At 40.7% G+C, this 20,133-nt stretch overlaps 1 protein-coding gene across 1 annotated transcript in view; it reads left to right on the forward strand.

Moving 5' to 3' along the window:
- Positions 1-17,869, forward strand: part of SYT7 (synaptotagmin 7) — a 250,613-nt gene extending 232,744 nt beyond the window's left edge. Inside the window, exons 9-13 of the mRNA XM_081337079.1 lie at positions 3,160-3,430; positions 6,129-6,298; positions 8,294-8,408; positions 10,308-10,507; positions 17,710-17,869. Of these exons, the coding sequence (XP_081193205.1) occupies positions 3,160-3,430; positions 6,129-6,298; positions 8,294-8,408; positions 10,308-10,507; positions 17,710-17,814 (861 nt within the window). The 3' untranslated portion in view covers positions 17,815-17,869. The remainder of the gene's footprint in view (positions 1-3,159; positions 3,431-6,128; positions 6,299-8,293; positions 8,409-10,307; positions 10,508-17,709) is intronic.
- The last annotated feature ends 2,264 nt before the right edge of the window (positions 17,870-20,133 follow it).

A 20,133-nucleotide genomic window follows, 5' to 3' on the forward strand; every position in this document is an offset into this window, starting at 1 on the left:
ATCTCTCCCGGTAGCTGTGTTTGCTGTTCGAAGGCGTAGTGCCAGGCAATCACCAACATCTTCGGTTGGAAGTGTTCTCCTAGCTTCTTCTTCAGATCTGAGTAAGAGACAGTTTCCAACGGCATGGGTGCAAAAGGATTTTCGGCCAGATCAAATGTCGCTGGGCTGCACACACAGAGCGGCATGGTGGCCTTCAGTCCATCTTCCACAATATGGTTCACCCAGAGGTAATTTTCGACCTGGGACAGGTACGAGGGCCATGCTTCTGGCTTCTTGATGTCAAATTCTCACAACCTTCCGACCTTGGGCATTCTGCTGGTCTTTACGGCTGGCTTCTGCGTCTTTGAATCCTGCCTCTCCTTTGCTCAGGGACTGGTCCTCTGAGCACCAGGTCGCTAGCGTGGCTTGCTAGCCAACCGTAGGGGGGGGAAGTGCTTTTCCCGCCAGGCGTGCGCTGCCTCTCCCCTAGTGACTTTCAGCTCCAATGGAGAAGCAGGATCCCACCTTCGTCGCCAGTGCTGTGTACTGGGTTCATTGCACAGGAATGAAGACGAGGCGAGTGAGTTCAGCAAAGATCATGGTTTATTGCTTGCAGGATCTGAACCTGAGAACTGGGCTGCAGCTGCAGCAATTTATAGCCTGGCCCCTAGGCAGCAGCCAATAGGTTTAAAGTAACTTATTGCCACCTAGGGGCAGCCAATAGCAGCACTGGAGACAGGGTGTCTGAGGTGCTGGGAGCCTTTAGCTAGCTCCAGCTTACCACATGGTGTTACACTCAAGCCCAATACATTACAGGGTGTGTCCAGTATCTCTTATTTTGTGGAATCAATTTCAGCAGTGCAGTAGTTTTATCTGTAGTAATCCTTTACAAACTACCTTTAGCCATACAATTTGAGTCATTCAGTCTTGGACAGAAAAGTTCTTCCACAAGACCAAAATGGGAATATTTCCTTAGTGCAGAAAATAACTTGAGGCCTGGATGTAAAGGAAAAATTAAATACTAAAAATGTCTTAATTAACATTAGCGATAACACAGAAAACATATGAGCAGGTATAGGAAATATGGGTTGAGTTGAACAGAATTACTAAAGAAGAGTCAGCAGCCTTGAAGGTAAGAAGAGATTTGAAAATCTTAAGACTTGTAGTAGTTTGAGTAAATAGAGCCAGCAACAATATTCTGATTGACAGACAAATATTGTTCATGTCCCTTTTCATATCTTCCTTTAATTCCCCCCCCCTTTTTTTTTAAATAAAGTTGTAGTGTAGGCGGTGCAAGCTGAGCATGTATATCTTTTTTTTTAATCCCATTTATAACCCGCCCTTCTCCGAAGAGTCAGGGCGGCTTACAATTTAAAGCACAAATCAATGTGCTTTTTCCTATTAAATAGAGCAGGGGTGTCAAACTCAATTTCATTGAGGGCCGCATCAGCATTGCAGTTGCCCTCAAGGGGCTGGGTGGGTGTGGCCAGGGTGGGCGTGGCCTACTGGGTGGGCGTGGCTAGAGTGCGTATGGCCTACTGGGTGGGCATGGCCAGCTCTACATCATTCGCATCAAGGGTGCCTATGAGGGCCTGGGCAGGAGTGGGACAGATCTGAGGGTCTCTGGCAGAAGGAGGGTCTCTGGGCCAGGGCCAAGGCAGTGGGGGCCGTTCCCTCACTGTTTCCAGGATGGCTTCGCGGGCCGCATGAAACCACTTCGGGGGCCGGATCCGGCCCCCGGGCCTTGTGTTTGACATGTCTGAAATAGAGGGTACCATCTGCAAAAAAATAGTACTTACTGTAAACTAACTGTTTTTAGAATCAGAGCAGCTGAAGCAAATGCTATTGTATCTCTGATAGTATCATGAATTTCAATCAATCATTCAATCAGAATAGAGCTGGAAGGGACCTTGGAGTTCTTCTAGTTCAATCCGCTGCTCAGGCAGGAGATCCTGTACCTTTTCAGAGAAGTGGCTGTCCAGTCTCTTCTTAAAAATATCCAGTGATGAAGCACCCACAACTTCTGATGGCTATCTGTTCCAATGGTTAATTGTCCTCACTGTTAAGAAGTTTCTCCTTAATTCCAGGCACATGTTCAGAACATTTCCTCTGATCAGGATTCATCAATGGGTTTATATTTTTATTGATTGACATTTTAATTACAGGCAGTGTAAAAACAGTTGCAAAACATGGAATCTCAGCAGGTAGGGAAAAGATAATCTTAGCTCATTGAGTCATTGAAACTAATGCACAATGGACAGCTAAAACCTTTCAGTCAAAGTTCCAAAATTATTTGTCTGCATCAGTGAATAATAAGCAGGGGAAACAGCACCACCATCTGTTTGTGTGTTATGAGAGATAGCTGTGCTACACAATTATTTGTTTATTATTATTTTGGCAATTCATGGACCATGGGAAATTGCAAACTCAAAATAAATCAGATCAGATCAAAGTGAAAATACTGTAGGTAAATGGAGAAGCCCTTCCTGTTCTTGACCCAACCTCTGGGGCTTATAGTGAAGTCATGAATGATACGGGAGGTGAAAAGTGAGTCACTTCACCAGGAGGCTGGAACAGTAGCTGCTGACAGTGGGGACAAAGTCTTTTTGAGCTTTTCAACTTCACACCCTACTAATGACTACCCAAGTTACACTGTTCTTAATAGAATATTTCCTGTCCCCGAGGCTTGCTCCCAGTTAAGTCGGTGATTAAATAAAGCTTATGTTAACAGTATCTCCTTTATGTATTTATTTCCCAATGCTCTTTCCTTTCAACACTGCTTATACTTGGAGGGGTGTTTTTTTTTAGTGTTGTTTCTCACCTAAGGACATCAGACAGCTTGGAAATGTCTCAAACTCTCAGAATCAAAGAGCTGCAGGAATTTCTTCTCTTTTTCAGAGTCATTGACTGGGAGAGAGCTAGGATGAAGCTGGCTGTAAAAGAAAATGTTCTTTTGGAGTAATAAAATATAAAGCATAACGTTATCATTACCTTATTAAAGGTGATAAACCATGAGAAATATGTTCTTATCAATTGCTCATGTTTAACCTAGATCTCTATTAGCTAGCAGAGCAAATACCTCAGAGGGTTCTTGTGTTAAAACCTAATTGGATACAGAAGATAAACATCACATACCAGACCCTCACAGCTATGTCTTTCTCCCATTCTCTTGCACTATAGCTTTCCCCTGGATCTGAGGATGATGAGGGACATGACAGCTCCAGCCGAGAGAATCTGGGCCGCATCCAATTTAGTGTTGGCTATAATTTCCAGGAATCGACTCTCACTGTCAAAATACTGAAAGGTCAGGAGCTGCCAGCCAAGGATTTCAGTGGCACAAGTGACCCTTTTGTCAAAATTTATCTCCTGCCAGATAAAAAGCATAAACTGGAGACAAAGGTGAAAAGGAAGAACTTAAATCCACATTGGAATGAGACCTTTCTTTTTGAAGGTAGGTAAGAAGGTCTAAGATTCTGATTACTGAAGTCGAGGCTTTGCTAAATAAATCTGTCTCATAGTTAGGTTTTCAGTCTCTCAAGCCTGGTAGTGGTCTTCATTTCCTGAACTTAAAGACAAGCAGCATAGTTGAAAGAAAACTGCTGACAGGCAGGAAACTTGTTTGTGAACAGAAAAAGATGGTGTGTCACAGGAGGACTGATTAACTGTGGTGATCCTTTTGTCCTAGAAGGAATGTTTCAAAGTTGAACATTTTGACGTTTGGGGGAGTTGCCACTCTTCTCCAGATGGGACAGGAAGAAAGGGTGAACAATGTTCATCACCCTTCTTGCCTTTTTTCACGAAGCTAGTGTAAATATTTCTGAAGAACATGTTTGAAGGCTTTAGAGTGTACACACCCACACTACAATCCACCTCCTTTTGTCTCTACTAATATTAGAGTTCTAGCATGGGAGAGTGGAAAACCATGAATATGTTTGCTGAAGAAAAGAAAAAAACATAAGCATTGCCACGGTGGATCAGACCCCTGGCCCATCTTTTCCAGCAGTCCATTCTCAATGTAATCAACCAATCACACAAGGAAGCCCACTAGTCTCCCGGCAGAAGGTCTTTAGAGACAGTCCTATTGCTATCAAAACTAATAGCTATTGATCCCATGACTTCCCTGAATTGGTCCAACACTTTTTTGAAGACAACCAAACTGGTAACCAGGATTCACATCTCTTGGTAGTAAATTCCAAAACTGCATTGCTAGTCCCAATTTCCAACTTCATTTCAGGAACACGTTGGGTGTGTTGTCTGCCATTTACAAAAATGTTATAACGGTTAGTGAAAGGAGGAGCTGTAGTGCTGCCAAAGTCCCTTTCCTTTGTTGCTATTAAAAGCCTATGACTACCATTGATGGTGAAAAAATAGCATGCAAGCAATTTTTTTTAATCAGGCGCTCTTCCCAGTAGCGTTATAACAATAGCTGAATGTTGTTCTAGTGGAGGAAAAGAAATGGTACATTCTAAACAATGCCTACACGTTGGCACCGCGACAAAATGCTGAAGATTTTTGGTGAGCAGATGACTGGGTGGATGGTTTTGGAGCAACAAAAATTAGACTTCACTGTAGCTCCCTTTGCCTTGCCTGCTATGTACTTGGGTATATTTTCAAGGATTAGCAAGTAATTCAAATACGGTACAGCTTAAATAAATGCCATCAATGTTTTAAAATACAATCATCGTGATAATGTGTATTTGACTAGCTAAATGGAGGGGGAAAAACCTGAGCAGTTGTTGTGAAAGAAGGCTTGTGAAACAGTCAAGCTCCCCTCCCCTTTTAAGAGCCCATGAACAGAATTCCACTAGCTGAAACCCAGAGGCCAGGAGACAAGATAAGGTAAGTCTTCACAGCTGTGGAAAAAAACAGACTGTTCATAAACTGTTCAGAGTTCATTGAGGTAAAATGAAAGCCTGCTTTTTTATTACTTCAAGCACATGATTGTTGAACTGGATATTGGCTACCAAACAGATGAAGCTGAGGGAGCATGAAGCTCCAGATCTGAGTTTAAAGTAATGCAAATACCAGTAGGGAGATTCTGTGTGAGATTGTTCTCATTCTCCCCAACGTAATAAGGATACCATTTTTGTGCCCTATAGCTGTAAAGAGTGCGGCATTGATGTAGTGGTTCATGACAACAGTTTTTTTTTACATCACAACAAAAAAGCATTGGTATTGACCACTCCTACTAAAGGCTAAAGCAAAAAAGCTTATTTAATATTTTAAATATGGAATTTTGCATGTACTGAAGGCATAAGCATGCAATTGTTGTACATATAATAGCATTTAAGTATTACGGGATTTGAATTCCAATGTACTGAAGGATGTCAAGTTGAGGAATACAGCTCTAAATCATTGATCTATCACATTCTCTCAAGTCATACCATGGTCCACCTGTTTCATCTGGTCAATTTGTGTTACCTTATGTCTCCTTTACTTTATCCAATTGTCTTGCCTTCTGCCAAGTTAGATCGTGCCCTTATTCCATTACATTTAGTACCATTCTCCAGGGAAACAGAAAGAATCAAATTCTTTACTAGTAATCTAAGTGCAAATTATGGATGAAGGCCAGGATTTGTCCTGGCTTTTAGAGCAGCCAGTCAGTTCCCTGAAGCATCAAGTTGAATTAATAAAACTTCATTATTACTTGTTAATCTAGAAGACGAGAGCCAGTTTGGTGTGGTGGTTAAGATAGCCGTCTAGAAACCAAGAGATAGGCATTCTAGTCCTGCCTTAGGCACAAAGCCAGCTAGGTGACATTGGGACAGTCACTGACTCTCAGCCCTAAAAGAAATGCAAGGGTAAAACATTTCCAGAACTGTTGCCAAGAAAATTGCAGAGGCACACTCCAGAGACAAGACAGACCTGAAGGCACAGGACAAAAAAAAAGTCTAGAAGACTAAAAAGTTATCCAAATCTACTAAAAAGTTATCCAAAGCTACAAGATTATCTGTAAGTATAGTTGTTGTTATCCTTATTTGATTTGGTACATTACTATGGAAAAGACCATTACATACAAGGGAATGACTGTCTTCAAATGAAGCCATTTTTACATTTCAAATTCTTGTTATTCTGCTTAACTATATTTCATCTCTTGTTTTCTTTATTTCTCTCTGTCTCTTTCTCATCTGCCTCTTTGATTTCATCAGGTTTTCCATATGAGAAAGTGGTTCAGCGGGTGCTGTATCTACAGGTCTTGGATTATGATCGGTTTAGTCGTAATGATCCAATTGGGGAAGTTAACATTCCTCTCAACAAACTGGACTTGACTCAGATGCAGACTTTCTGGAAAGATCTAAAGCCCTGCAGTGATGGGAGTGTAAGATACTAGTTTTGCTTTGCAACTTTGCACACTTTCCCTAGCATGGCAAGAGGATATCAAGGTTCTGAAGTACTGTTGATGAGATCCTTCCTGCTTCTTTTTATAATGCCATACTCATCTGTTACTCGTCCCAGCTTCTGCCAACCTAGCAGTTCGAAAGCACGTAAAAATGCAAGTAGAAAAATAGGGACCACTACGGTGGGAAGGTAACAGCGTTCCATGCGCCTTTGGCGTCTAGTCATGCCGGCCACATGACCACGGAGACGTCCTCGGACAAGCGCTGGCTCTTTGGCTTTGAAACGGAGATGAGCACCGGCCCCTAGAGTTGGAAACGACTAGCACACATGTGCGGGGGAACCTTTACCTTTACCTTTATAAGGGCATAATACCAGCAAGATGTCAAGTATGGTGGTAGATACCATGTAAGGCTGATACAGTGAGTGAGAGAAGCCACTAACCCTAACACCCACCTGTAATGCTTCTAAATATACTGATTATTTGTCAGCAGCACAAAGCACAGTATATGAAGTTTGCTTGTTATATTCACTGAAATATTATTATTTAGCCTATGATGAGAATATGACAAAACAGAAGTAAACATATATACACAGTCCACATAATTATAAGTAAAACTTCTACAGGGGGGTACAGCAGTGGCTTCATAACTGGATGTCCAATTCAGCTACCCAGGCAATCGCCTCTGGAGTTGGTTGACGCAGATCTTCTAGGGAACCAGAGAATGCACGTCACGGGCAATCTGGTACAATATGTTTAATAGCTTGCATATCGGCATCACAATCGTAACAAGGGGAGTCTTTCTCACTGAATGGTATTGCTACAATCAAGCAACTATACTGTACGTGATAGAGAAGGCATTCCTTTACTATAAAAAAAGACTATAACAAATGCTCTTAAAAAGCAGTCCTTTTTTCCCCAATTTACTCAATCCAAAAGCAAAATTATTAATCTTGCCTCCTTTTTGAATTCCCATGCTTATTTATACTATCCTGTTGTAATCCAAACTGGCACTCCAGAACACGGCTACCAGCCATAAGTATTGTTGTCTTCGATTAACATGAATACAAATAATTATTTCAGCCAATGCCAGGCAAATATTTTTACCACTTAGTAAAAAGGTACAAATATAGCACCTCAAAAGCTGCAAACATCTTACCAACATCCTTTTGTGCCCCTGTAGGTCCTTTCATAAGTGCCTTCGGCCCAATTTCTGCACTGCAAAAGGGCCAAAGGGAGAAAAGAGTGCCTTAAGACTAGCAGATAGAAATAGTCGCCACTATATAGATAGTCACTTAAGACCTAACAACCATTTGAAGTTACATCAGACCCCACCCCCGGGGTTATTTACAACCCAGTTCTGAAATTCCAGTGTCCCCCACCCCCACAGTCACATGAATGCATTCTGTGCACTCAGCAGCCGGACCACATTTACGACCATTTGCAATGTCCCAAAGTCATGTGACTACATTTTTGCCAAAAACTGGCATTTACTTCCAGTTTTCCACAAAACCAGTCAAATGGTTTTGCTTAATGATCACAGCATTCGCTTAACAATCCCAGTATTCACTTAGTGGTTGCAAAATCACCACCAAAAGGTTGTAAAATCAGGTTGGCCATGTGGGTAACCTGCTTTTTTGACTGTCACAGTTTACAGTTGTGATGGGCAGGCTCCCTTATGGTCATGAGTCAAGGACTACCTGTACTCAAAACACTTGTTTCAACCCTTCAACCCTTGCTTTGTTTGCTGTAGGAATGCAGTTTTCATTAGGCCACGCAGCATGCTGTGGCTGTTGATCTGATGAAAGTTATGTACTCCCTAATTTAAGATGGGGGCTGTATTCTGTATAGAATGAACAGACCAAATCCAGAGGCATGCTCAGAAGACTTCAGTTCTGAGCACAGTGAAGCTTTAGGAGGGGCATCAGTGATGTCAAACATCAGACAAGATTTTCTCATCTTTGTTCATTTTTCCAGGGAAGCCGAGGAGAACTACTTCTGTCCCTTTGCTACAATCCTTCTGCTAACTCCATTGCTGTGAATATTATCAAAGCTCGGAATCTTAAAGCCATGGATATTGGGGGAACATCAGGTATTGAATTCCAGAACAGTAGGAAGTCAAAAGTCACCCACAAATTAACCTTTTCCTTAGAAGCTTGGGCACTTATGTTTATGGTAAATCTGGTAGAAATCTGTGAAGTATCAGAATGTCTTTGATCAGAGGTCTTCAAACTCAGCCCTTTTATGACTCATGGACTTCAACTCCCAGAATTTCTCAGCCAGGCATGCTGGCTGAGGAATTCTGGGAGTTGAAGTCCATGAGTCATAAAAGGGCCGAGTTTGAAGACCCCTGTCTTTGATGATCAGACCTTTTTCCTCCAGCTGGGATGCAAGAACTGGGTGTTATTTATGTTTTACATCACCGGTTGACAGAGATGATGCAGCCTTACCTCATCCAGGATTCTGTGTGTAACAGGAGAAATACTAACCATTACCAAGGCGGTATTCCACTTACACAGACAAAAGTCTTCCTAAAACAACAGGTGCCATAAAGCTGAAGAGTCCTTTAAAGGGCTGAAAAGAGAAACTGAATTTTAGTTCAGTTTCTCTAATTTAAAGGGAAAAATAGGTCCCAGGGCATTGTCCGAGGGTGCATGGTGTGCCTTTCTTGCTGAAACTTCAGTTGGATTATGTCTTATTACTGTATTGTGGGGAAACTACTAGGGTAGTCTCTGTATAGTATTTTTACTTTTATGAGGGGAAGGGTGGATATAAACCTTTCAGAGCCTTCAATGGGAACAACAAAGAACGTTTCCCATGATATATGCATAGCTCCATCTTTGCAAGGAGTTTTGTTGGCTCATGGTTGAAAGGATACATTCAAATGTATTTCTTTTAATTTCCTAATAATGTTCAATTCAATTCAAATGTCAGCCTTCCACAAGAAATATCACAAAAGAACAGAAAAGTAGTTTCTAATACAGTGAAATTTTAAAATCATTCATGAATTCTAGTAATTTTCTTTTCTGTCCACATGTGGGAGGAACATTTCGTTCCTAAATTCCTTTAGGGTGGTAAAGGAATCGTGGGAATTTTGGACAAAATCTTTCACTGCAGGAATCAGCAACTTAATCAGCCATATATTGGACTTATGATTGCGGCTGAAATTTGGTGGCAAAATGGTCAAATTTCAGCAGTGTGATTTTGGTTGGTTGGTTTTTATAGATTAAAGGTTGTGTCTCTGTGTGCCTGTGTGTGTCCTCAATATTTGGAACAATAGCATAACTCATTGTGCACCATTTTAGGATGAATTGTAAATTGGAAATGCCAAAATTAACTAATTATTTTAAAAAAGGCTGGAAAAATGTCCATGTATATCGGAGGTAGGTAACCATTTGAGTTTTAAGAGCTCAGTGTGACATTGAGTGGTGGGTTGATGGCTGCATATCCCCATGCATAAACAAAGTTGATCAAGTGGGGAAAATGGACAAGGCTGTCTTTGGCTTTCCAGTCTACAAAAGAATGGCTAAAAGCCACATGTATAAATAACTTCCTGGAAATGAAATATAGCGTCTGGTTGCTACGCAGTATCTCAGATTTGATTTTTTTAAAATGGTACAAAGTATTCAGAAACTTGAATATAACACTTTTTTGCAAGTCTTTAAAGTAGCTGTGTCTTTTCTGGGATTATATGGGCATCCTTGGCAATGGCAGGAACTACATACATAGTATATTCATGGTCCACAGGCTACCAATGGAACGAACACCCATTCATTTTCCTATGTAGAACTTAAATTTACAACTGGACCTTTTTATATAAATAAAACTGAGACTTGTTCTTTCAAATTTCGTTCAAGTGCATCACACTGTAAGAAACAAATGACTGTTAGCAGCTTTAGTAAGAGTGATGCCTAAGTACTGGCATGTTCCTTCTACTTACACTGTTTCCTCCATTAAATTCTGGCAATCATGTCCATTTTTCTTGCATCAGATCCCTATGTGAAGGTGTGGCTGATGTACAAAGATAAGCGGGTGGAAAAGAAGAAGACAGTGGTGATGAAGCGATGCCTGAACCCCGTGTTCAATGAATCCTTCATGTTTGACATCCCGACAGAGAAGCTGAGAGAGACCACCATAATCATTACGGTCATGGATAAGGACAAATTGAGCCGGAATGATGTCATTGGAAAGGTACGTTATCCCTTTGACTGAGGATCAGCTCAGTTTTGACTCCCAAAGGCTTCCAGCTCCCATTTTGACCCTAACTTTCTCTCCAAAATATTCAGTTGTAGTTTAATATTCAGAGCAATCCTAACTCCCTTGAGCAGCATTTCAGAAAAGAACAGATGGAGTAGATTGGTCCATTAGTTCTAGGGCTGTTCTGCCTACCACTTTTGTCCTGTCTACTGTTCCTAGCAATAGAAACCAGCAGAAGACCCTGGAATAATTCATGGGTTGGTCAGGAGCAATACAAGACAGATTTGGATCCAATCATTTGTCCTCTTAGAAAATCTTGAGTCTTTCACAACACCAGTCTGGAGGCTAGGTAACTAAATTCTGTCTCCATTACAAACAATTGAAGTGGGATGTGATAAAAAGAAAGCAAATTCTACTATATCCAGACATAGCTTCTGCCCTTGCCGGCACATGTAGTGTTTGCAGCTTGTCCTACTTTAAATTCTGTGTTTCAAATGTCTACAAGAATAGCACAGTAGGAGATTTGTACTAAATATATCTTGATTTGCCTCAAAATATTCCTGCAGTCCTCATCCTTCTGGAGTAGAGAATATTTACTTAGGATAAACTTGAATCTGAGTCTCCAATCTGAGTCTCTAGCAAAAATCTTAAATTAACAATTAACTAGATATAAATCTTTGGGCATTCTATGTGCAAACAATGTATGTGCTGCCAACAAGTTCAGGTTTTAATATCACAGCTGGGTATTGAGACAATATTAAGAGCAAATTGGAACCAACGTGTTAGCACAGTTCCTTGGCATGTCCAGCAATTTCTGCTACAACAGTTCAATATTCTGATTTGAATCTGTGCACAGTGATTCTACTAACTAGTGTTATATTGCGACTTCTGCTTTAAAGCAATTTGTGGAAAATATTAGTCAAGTGGATCCATCCAACACTTATAATTTATAGTATAGGATAGTAGTATAATGCAAGCTAGATGCTTGGCAAAGCAATCACAAAATTATATGTCATGCTTCCTTACCCAATGCCATTTTGTACTATTTTTTTCAACAAGGTCAATTATCCGTTGACATTTTGCAATTCAATGATATATTGTACAACTATTTAGCTTAATGAACTTCAGGAAATATTAAATGGAAAATTTTAATAGCTGAAGAGCTGACTTCTTGTTTTAAAATGCAAGCTTATTTACAGCACTTTAAATTAATTAGCTTTAAATCTGATTTACATTAAATATCTACAATTCTGTTCTCATTAGTGAATAATAATAATAAATTGACATCCTAATCTTGATGTTTGATTTGTGCCACAGAGAGAAAACTGTTCCATAATACGACATGATATTAAAATAAGTGGCATGTATATCAAATTAAAATCAACATAACATGAACTCAACATCAGTAAGATGACAATTTAAGCATAACAAAATTGTACAGGTAATGCAAGCTTGATCTGGTCCTTAAGAAATTAGTGATTAGCTTTGCTCAAGACCCCTAAAGTCTCTGTAGAGCAGACATGTCAAACACAAGGCCCAGGGGCCGGATCTGGCCCGCAAAGTGGTTTCATGTGGCCTGCGAAGCCATCCTGGAAACAGTGAGGGAACGGCCCCCACGGCCTTGGCCCTGGCCCAGAGACCCTCCTTCTGCCAGAGACCCTCAGATCTGTCCCATTCCTGCCCAGGCCCCCACAGGCACCCTTGATGCGAACGATGTAGAGCTGGCCACGCCCACCCAGTAGGCCATACGCACTCTGGCCACACCCACCCGGCCCCCTGAGGGCAACCGCAATGCTGATGCGGCCCTCAATGAAATTGAGTTTGACACCCCTGCTGTAGAGAATCCAATTTCCTGAGGAAGGAAAGCAGACACAGGATACCGATTCTTGGCGTTCATGGGTTGCTTCTCTTTGGAATTGCAGTAAGTAGAAAACCAGCTAACTGTCAGACCAGACCAGGAAATCAACTCCACAAGAAGGCTTGGGTGTCAGGCTTGGAAAACAATGACCGTGCTCTGTTCTAATTTTCTGCAGGGCAATGCTTTAAGCATTGTTAAGATTCTTAACAATCTTCCCAAATACTTCCAAAGGTATTGGGGAAATGTAGGAAAAGAAGGGATTTCATTCAGTTTCTGATTAGTTAGGGAGAGATTCTGAGCAAAGTTAAAGCTAAGTTTCAGTTATGAAACCCACGGTCACTAAACCCACCAGGCTCAAGGTTGACTCAGCCTTCCATCCTTCCGAGGTAGGTAAAATGAGGACCCAGATTGTTGGGGGCAATAAGCTGACTTTGTAATAATGCCGCTTGGGGGGTGTATGAAAGCCCTAATAAGCAGGCATATACATAGAATGAAGGCTACTGCTAAGCTTGTAAGCCGCCCTGAGTCTTCGGAGAAGGGCGGGATATAAATGGAATTAAAATAAATAAAATAAATAAAATAAAAATAAAATGGAATAAAATGTCAAGATCAACTAAAAGCAAAACTTACGCAATTCGAGTATTAGAATAGCTCAGCTGCCTCAGCCTCTGCTGAAACTATGTGATAATAATGAGTGACTGAATAATTACTATTGTCAACCTCCAGTGAAGTTATGAAATCACATGGCTTTGAGTGAGAGTCAGAAAGCTACATTAGTGATTCTGGAAGACAGATCTTGGCTGTCATTGTGGGGGAGAAGATGACACACACATCCTCCATGCAGCAGTTATAGAAACCCAGTTGATAAAAATAACTAAATCTACCACAGGGATTAACACTTCTTAGCTTTGCCATGTAAACTAACTCTGACACCTCCAACACATTTGTGCAACAGAAGAGAAACAAAAGCTGAGTGGTAGCTGGTGTGGGTGAAAAATTCCAGCCAACAGGACAACAGGTTAATTTCATACTGAAGATGTGAAACCCAGGGCAGTTACCTGGAAGTAAGAACTGGAGTTATATTTCTGAGTTCTGTTTTGTCTGCAGCAGTGATGCCAAAATGATAACATGTACGTGGTTACATCACAATGCCTGTGTTATCATTACATACAGTATTTATAGCCTGACTTTTAATACAAATACATATGTTGTAGCATTTGTCTGATGAGTTTGTGTCACATATTTAGTTCTTGCTACCACCCATCCAGAATTCATATTTCTTAAATTAGTGTCCCCTCCCCCCCCATATGCCCATCATTTACAACCAAAATGGTCATGATACTATGGGAGACGGTGTTGCGGTCCAACAAATTGGGAAACCACCAGTTTAGGAAATACTGGTCTGTAGAAACTCACGTTCTTCAATGGGCCTGTAGTGATTAATAATAGAAATAGAGTCATAGGGATGGAAAGGACCGTGAAGGTTTTCTAGTCCAAGTCCCTGTCCAAGACAAGAGTCATTATTCCATTCCAAATAAATGGTTGTCCAGTCGTTTCTTAAGAACCTCCAGCAGTGGAGCACCCACAACTAGGGGGGGGGGGGCCAAACTGTTTCATTTACTAATTGTTCTCACTGTTAAGAAATGTCTCCTTAGTTTCAGGTTGGGTGTCCCTCTGACAAGGTTCCACCCATTGCTTCTTATCCTGTCCTCAATTTTGGCTTCATATGCATTTGTTCTTAAGGCATTATTTTTATTTATTTATTTATTTATTTATTTATTTATTTATTTATTTATTTATTTATTTATTTATTTATTTATTTATTTATTTATGACATTTATGTAGCCACCCAACTCACACATAGGTGACTCCAGGTGGCTTACAAAAATTAAAAACCTTACCATATAATAAAACCCATTAAAAAACCATCCCTTGCCCCTCCGCCCCCATGGCAGCAACAACATAATTAAATCAGTCACTTGATTGGCTGCATCTGTAAAAACACGTTTTTAGGACCTTTTGGAAAAGCGGCAGGTTAGGGGCCAAGCATACCTCACGGGAACAATTTTCCATAAAAAAAGGGACCACCACCAAAAAGGGCCTTTTTCATGGTTTCACCAGATGGCAATTCCCCCTAGGTAAAGAATTCCAGGAAACCACAGTGCAGAAAACTTTGGAATTTAAATGCAAGAACTCCATTTTATCTCAGTAGGTATAATCCCAAAAACAAAATACAGTACATAAATAAGAAACATCAAATTTAATTAGATTCATGCTCACAGCAGCAGGAATACATTTAGTCTAATGCTGGAAGAAAGATACAATTCTGACAATATCTGATTGGGAACTTAACTTGAGAACATCCAACAGTGGCAAAATTAATAGTATGTATTCACATCAGAAGCTTAACCAATTTTAAGTAAGAATGGCAGGCATAAACACATAGTCTGGCTTTTGAAGGGTCTAAATGCTTATAAATATTGTAAATTAGCAAAAACATAAGAGAGGGAAGTTAGAAGCCAGATGATCTTCTTTTTCCTCTTCCTTTGTATTTCGATTGCTATCAAATTTGCTTTGTTCATTTCCCTTCCTTTTTTCCCCTTCAACATGCAATAGAGATCTTAAGTAACAATACAATAGAGATCTTAATGCTAAGTAATCAACTCAAGACAGAAATTTATTGTATTGTACAACAAATACTGTGATGCAATCAGGAGCAGCTTTTTAATGGTGTGTTCAGTTTCAGATGAAAAAGCCAAATAATCTTATGCTCATTAACACTGACATTTTATATCATAACATTGATATAATACTTCTCTCTCTTTTTTAAAAAAAGAAAAAGTAATGATTTAAGTTAACTAAACTGTATTGAAATAATATAATGTATCATTCAAGTTTTACAACAGTATAACAGAGATTTTACCCAATTAAAAGAAAAAAGAAAAAGAAAAAAGTTATTCCTGTTACTATGTTTTGAAATATAGGTGCATATGAAAACAGCCATTTTGGTCCTATACGAAAGAACCATTTGTATTGGATTCTCTGGGAATGCTTTCAGCATATTTCTGTTATATACGTCCAGATGAACTAATGCTTTAGCTAACAATGCATCATAAAATATAGAAAACCAGACTAAATAATCCCCTGATCATATCTTAAACCAGATTTACATAGCCCAGGTGCAATCCTGTGCATCACAATAAATGGTGCTTTTGACTACATTTAGTTTATTATCAACCAAACAAAAGATCTTCAAGCAGTTGAAATATAATCATTGCTTAAAAAGGCAAATCACAATTTTACAAAAAATCAAAAACAAAATAACCACACAAACCAAAAAAAAAACCAACCCTTACCCTTTAAATTGCTTGTGTGAAGTAACAAACTTATTAAGGGTAAAGAAAAGCAGAATCTGTTCTTTCTTTGCCTACTTCTCTTATTCTTTATCTGCTTTTATGCTGATTTGTCAGAAACAAGCCTCAGTATCCCATCTTGCACATTTGAGAGCATGAAATATCCATCAGTTAGTCTGGGGACCTCTCAGACATTGCTCTGTTGCGGGAAAATTAACTCTGTCTCTCCAGAGCTCCATTCTTCTGTGTTCCACTTCTCCATACCATAGGACAGCACCCTCCTACTCCAAGAGGAATTCTTACTATAGATAAGCCTTGACCATGCTGATATTTGCATTTCCACATTATACACAAGTTCCATTCCAATGCATGATTGTATTTTAATCATGTCGCTGGGTAAAGGCATATATGCAGCTGACCTTGGAGAAAAGGTGAAAGAAGCATTTGGGCAGTGTTTGGGACTGAGGGGGAAACCACCTGTTAAAGGGCAGGTTGAACAATCAAGAGACAGAAAGGAGAAAAATAACTGAAAAAATATCCATCTTGATTTTGCTTAGTATATGATGGGATAGAGAAAGAAACTTAGACAAGCTTTCAAGATTCCGTAGTTCTAGCCTACATCCATAAAATAGCATTCCTAGAATCTCTGCAGGGTCTTGTTTATTGACCTGACCTACCTTGAAAGGCTGATATTCTGCCTCCTTGGGAATAAAGGATTCCTTTAAGCAAAATAAGCATGTGGTTAGGACACCAAGGGAAGGAGGGCACCATAGAGTTCTTCCTTCTATCCATAGTGCTACACCTAACTACAGTCAATTTTGCAATGGTCCTTGACTGGAATGCTCAACTTTATTTTATTTATTCAATTTCTATACTTGCCCATCTTAACTGAGTGACTCTGGGCAACTTACAATTCTAAAATTATAAAATAGTTAAAGCAATATAAAAAATAATAATAAATAACATTGTTTACATTGTTAAAAAACCGTTTTCTTTGTCATGGTGAGTGACTAAAATTTAAAGAGTTGGTTTGAAGGTGTCATCAGAGACCGCATTTGTTTCCATAACTTAGTATGAGAATTTTGCTTCCATCAAGGGGTCCCATTGTTGGGCTCTGCATAGGGTGTCAGTTGGCCCTAATCCAGCCCTGCAATACCCCTGCAATACTGGTGGTAGGAAGCTCTAATTTTAATGTTCAGATTCTCTCTGCTTTCCTCCCTATAGTATTTTTTTTTCACATCTGATTTTCAGTAACAGACATCTGCCCATCCCAGATTGGATGCCCTTGCAACATTTAAGCAAATTGATTCCAGCCAGGTAGCAGGAAATCAGGAAGGGGAAAGGGGGTCACAAGAAATCTTGACAAGTGCCCCAAATCAGAAAGGCAGCAAATTTTGGTTGCCAGTTCCCTGTGAATAGCACACACTGGCAGGGAAGCAAAGCAGTAACATCTTGGTAATGTCAAATAGTCAGAACAGCCTGCTGTAGCCCTGTTGTAATGGCATTGAATAATGAGAAGCCTGATCATCTGAAAGTGGCCTTTTTGTGCCTGGGAGGAGAAGTGTCATGCAATGGCGAAGTAGTTTCTCTCAACTGCTACCTCATTTGGATCCCCCCCCTTGCTTTATCTCCAAGCAAATAAACAATAGACCAGGGTCTTCAAACTTGGCCCTTTTATGACTTGTGGATTTCAACTCCCAGAATTCCTCAGCCAGCATGCCAGGCTGAGGAATTCTGGGAGTGGAAGTCCACAAGTCATAAAAGGGCCAAGTTTGAAGACCGCTCCAATAGCCACTTCTGTCTCATCTACTCTGGGCTAGAAATTTCATACCAGACAGTTATGCAAGCACTAAGATATGTGCTAAAGCTGACCTGTTTGGGAGGAAGAGATGCACAGAGTGGCAACTCAGTGAGGAGATGGGGATAAGAATGAACAGTGTGGCTTTTGACCAGTCCTGTTTAATTTGTTTCCCTGCCCCCATTAGATCTACCTGTCGTGGAAGAGTGGACCAGGCGAAGTGAAGCACTGGAAGGATATGATTTCACACCCTCGCCAGGCAGTGGCACAGTGGCATCAGCTGAAGGCTTGAGAGGCAGAAGCCAAGGTCTCGCTCTGGGGTTCAGTGCACCAAGTCAGCATTTATTGGCTACACTCTCATGACATGACTTTATGCACAGCGGCTGCACTGAGGTGTCCTTGTGAGAGAAAAGCTTGGGGATGGACGAACAGAGGCTAAGAGAGTAAACCTGAAATATGTACTAAAAAAAACAAACCTCTGGGCATGGGAAAGTGACATTAGTGGCCCTTATGCTGGTTCAGCGGCACATACTACTATGAGGAGCATTGTGACCACCCAACCTCCTGCTTTAGCCCTTCCTTCAGATTTCGTGCTTAGCAAGAACAAGCAAGAGGAAGAGCAAGAACAGAGGAGAGCCGCTCTCCAGGGGCTTCAGCCCAGGGAAATGAAAGGGGCCTCTTCAGCCCTGGTTTGATTGAGTATGCGGTGTGGCACGGACCTTGAAGTAATGGGAGGAATCTGTGATCGCCATACAAGACTGCCTATGCATTCTTCCAGCCAAAGGCCCATTAGGATGGTAGCCTGCCCTGCCATGAGAAAGCTAGCCCTCATCTGTGGGTGCACAGACTTGAGAGGGGGAATGGCAAGATCACTTGCTCTGTTTCAGTGAGGTGGCTTCATTATAATTCAATACAACTTGTAAGAGTAATAATATAAATAATAAGGATGGCTAGACCTTTATCCTAGCCAGGCCTCTCAGCAAAGCAGAGAGGAGCCATGATGCTCCCATAACCCTCTGGGTGCATTTTGTGTGTGTGTGTGTGTGTGTGTGTGTGTGTGTGTGAGAGAGAGAGAGAGAGAGAGAGAGAGAGAGAGAGAGAGAGTGTAACTGAATGTGTATGTGTGTGTGTTGTAACTAGGTATGAAGAGCATTTATGTGTCACTTGTGTTTTCTTTCCCTCAGCCCCAGAGAAATTGTTTTTCTAAGGGAATGGATTGTCAACCTCACAGGGATCCACAAGAACTTATGCCATGTGAGAAAGGAAAGCAGCTGATTTCCAGGCTTGGAGTCAGAGGGAAAAGAGAACAGTGAGAGGCAAGGAAGCTATTTTGATGGCCCACAGGTCTGGAAGCCTTGAAGTACATGTCACAAACTAAAGTTTCTTAGAGAGAAACTAATATTCCTTTGATCTGTCAGTGGTGAAGAGACATGTTAAATACTGCTGAATTTTCCCTCACAACTTGTTCCATCCAATCAGCCATAAGAAGTCTACCTATTTCAATCTGCACTGGCACCATCTTTCTTCTCCATCTTGGTTCCAAGGCTGGCATTTGCCCAGACCAGAGTCCTTCCACTGGAACAAGCGTGCAGCAATACGATTAACCAGTCATTTTCCCACTAATTGTAAGATAGATTGCCTGGTAATGAACACCTCATTAACAACTTACATCACTCATGAGTGTATGACTTTTTAGAGAAGCATGCACCTCCACTAAGTACATCTCAGGATATTATTTTATATAATAAAATTACCCCTGCTTGCTAATCAGAGACCCTAGGTGTCCTTGAGTTACTTAGATCTTGATTTGTTTTTTCCCCAGATCCTAGAACATCTTATGGTCTCCTAATTTTTCTCCTGATATCATTATAGAGCCTTGGTGGAGCAGTGGGCTGATGCCTCCTTAAGTAACACCAGCTGCCTGCAATTAGTGCAGGTTCGCATCCCACCAGGCTCAAGGTTGACTCAGCCTTCCATCCTTCCGAGGTAGGTAAAATGAGGACCCAGATTGTTGGGGGCAATAAGCTGACTTTGTAATAATGCCGCTGGGGGGGGGGTATGAAAGCCCTAATAAGCAGGCATATACATAGAATGAAGGCTACTGCTAAGCTTGTAAGCCGCCCTGAGTCTTCGGAGAAGGGCGGGATATAAATGTAATAAAAAAAAATTATCAGGAAAAAAAATAGAAAAACGTCAGTTTTCTAGGTATTCTAGTTAGCATAGAAAGATAGAAGACAAGTGTGTCAAAGCAGAGATGGAGGTACTCTGAAAATAAATCACTGTAGCTAATTTCTGGTTAACCCACTTAACACAGAATGTATTAAAATCAGCAGGTGACACTATCACCATCACAAATTTAGCATATCCTGCTTGTAATATTTAAACAAAAGTGAGCCCAGCCAAAGTCCACAACTATTTTGTATATGTTTGACAGCTTCTCTACTTTCCACCCCAAATCAGGAGGGTTCTGTAAAAAAAAAAGGATTGTCTAAATTGTTCATCATAAAACATCCAGTGCTAATGCTGCAATCCACCCCACCCCACCCCAGCTCCTGATGAGTGCAGTGGCGACTGAGCAACATTGTGATTTTAACTGCATATTCCCATAACT

This window comes from Vipera berus (genome assembly GCF_964194415.1).
Source record: "Vipera berus genome assembly, chromosome: 1".
In the NCBI taxonomy this organism is placed as follows: domain Eukaryota; kingdom Metazoa; phylum Chordata; class Lepidosauria; order Squamata; family Viperidae; genus Vipera; species Vipera berus.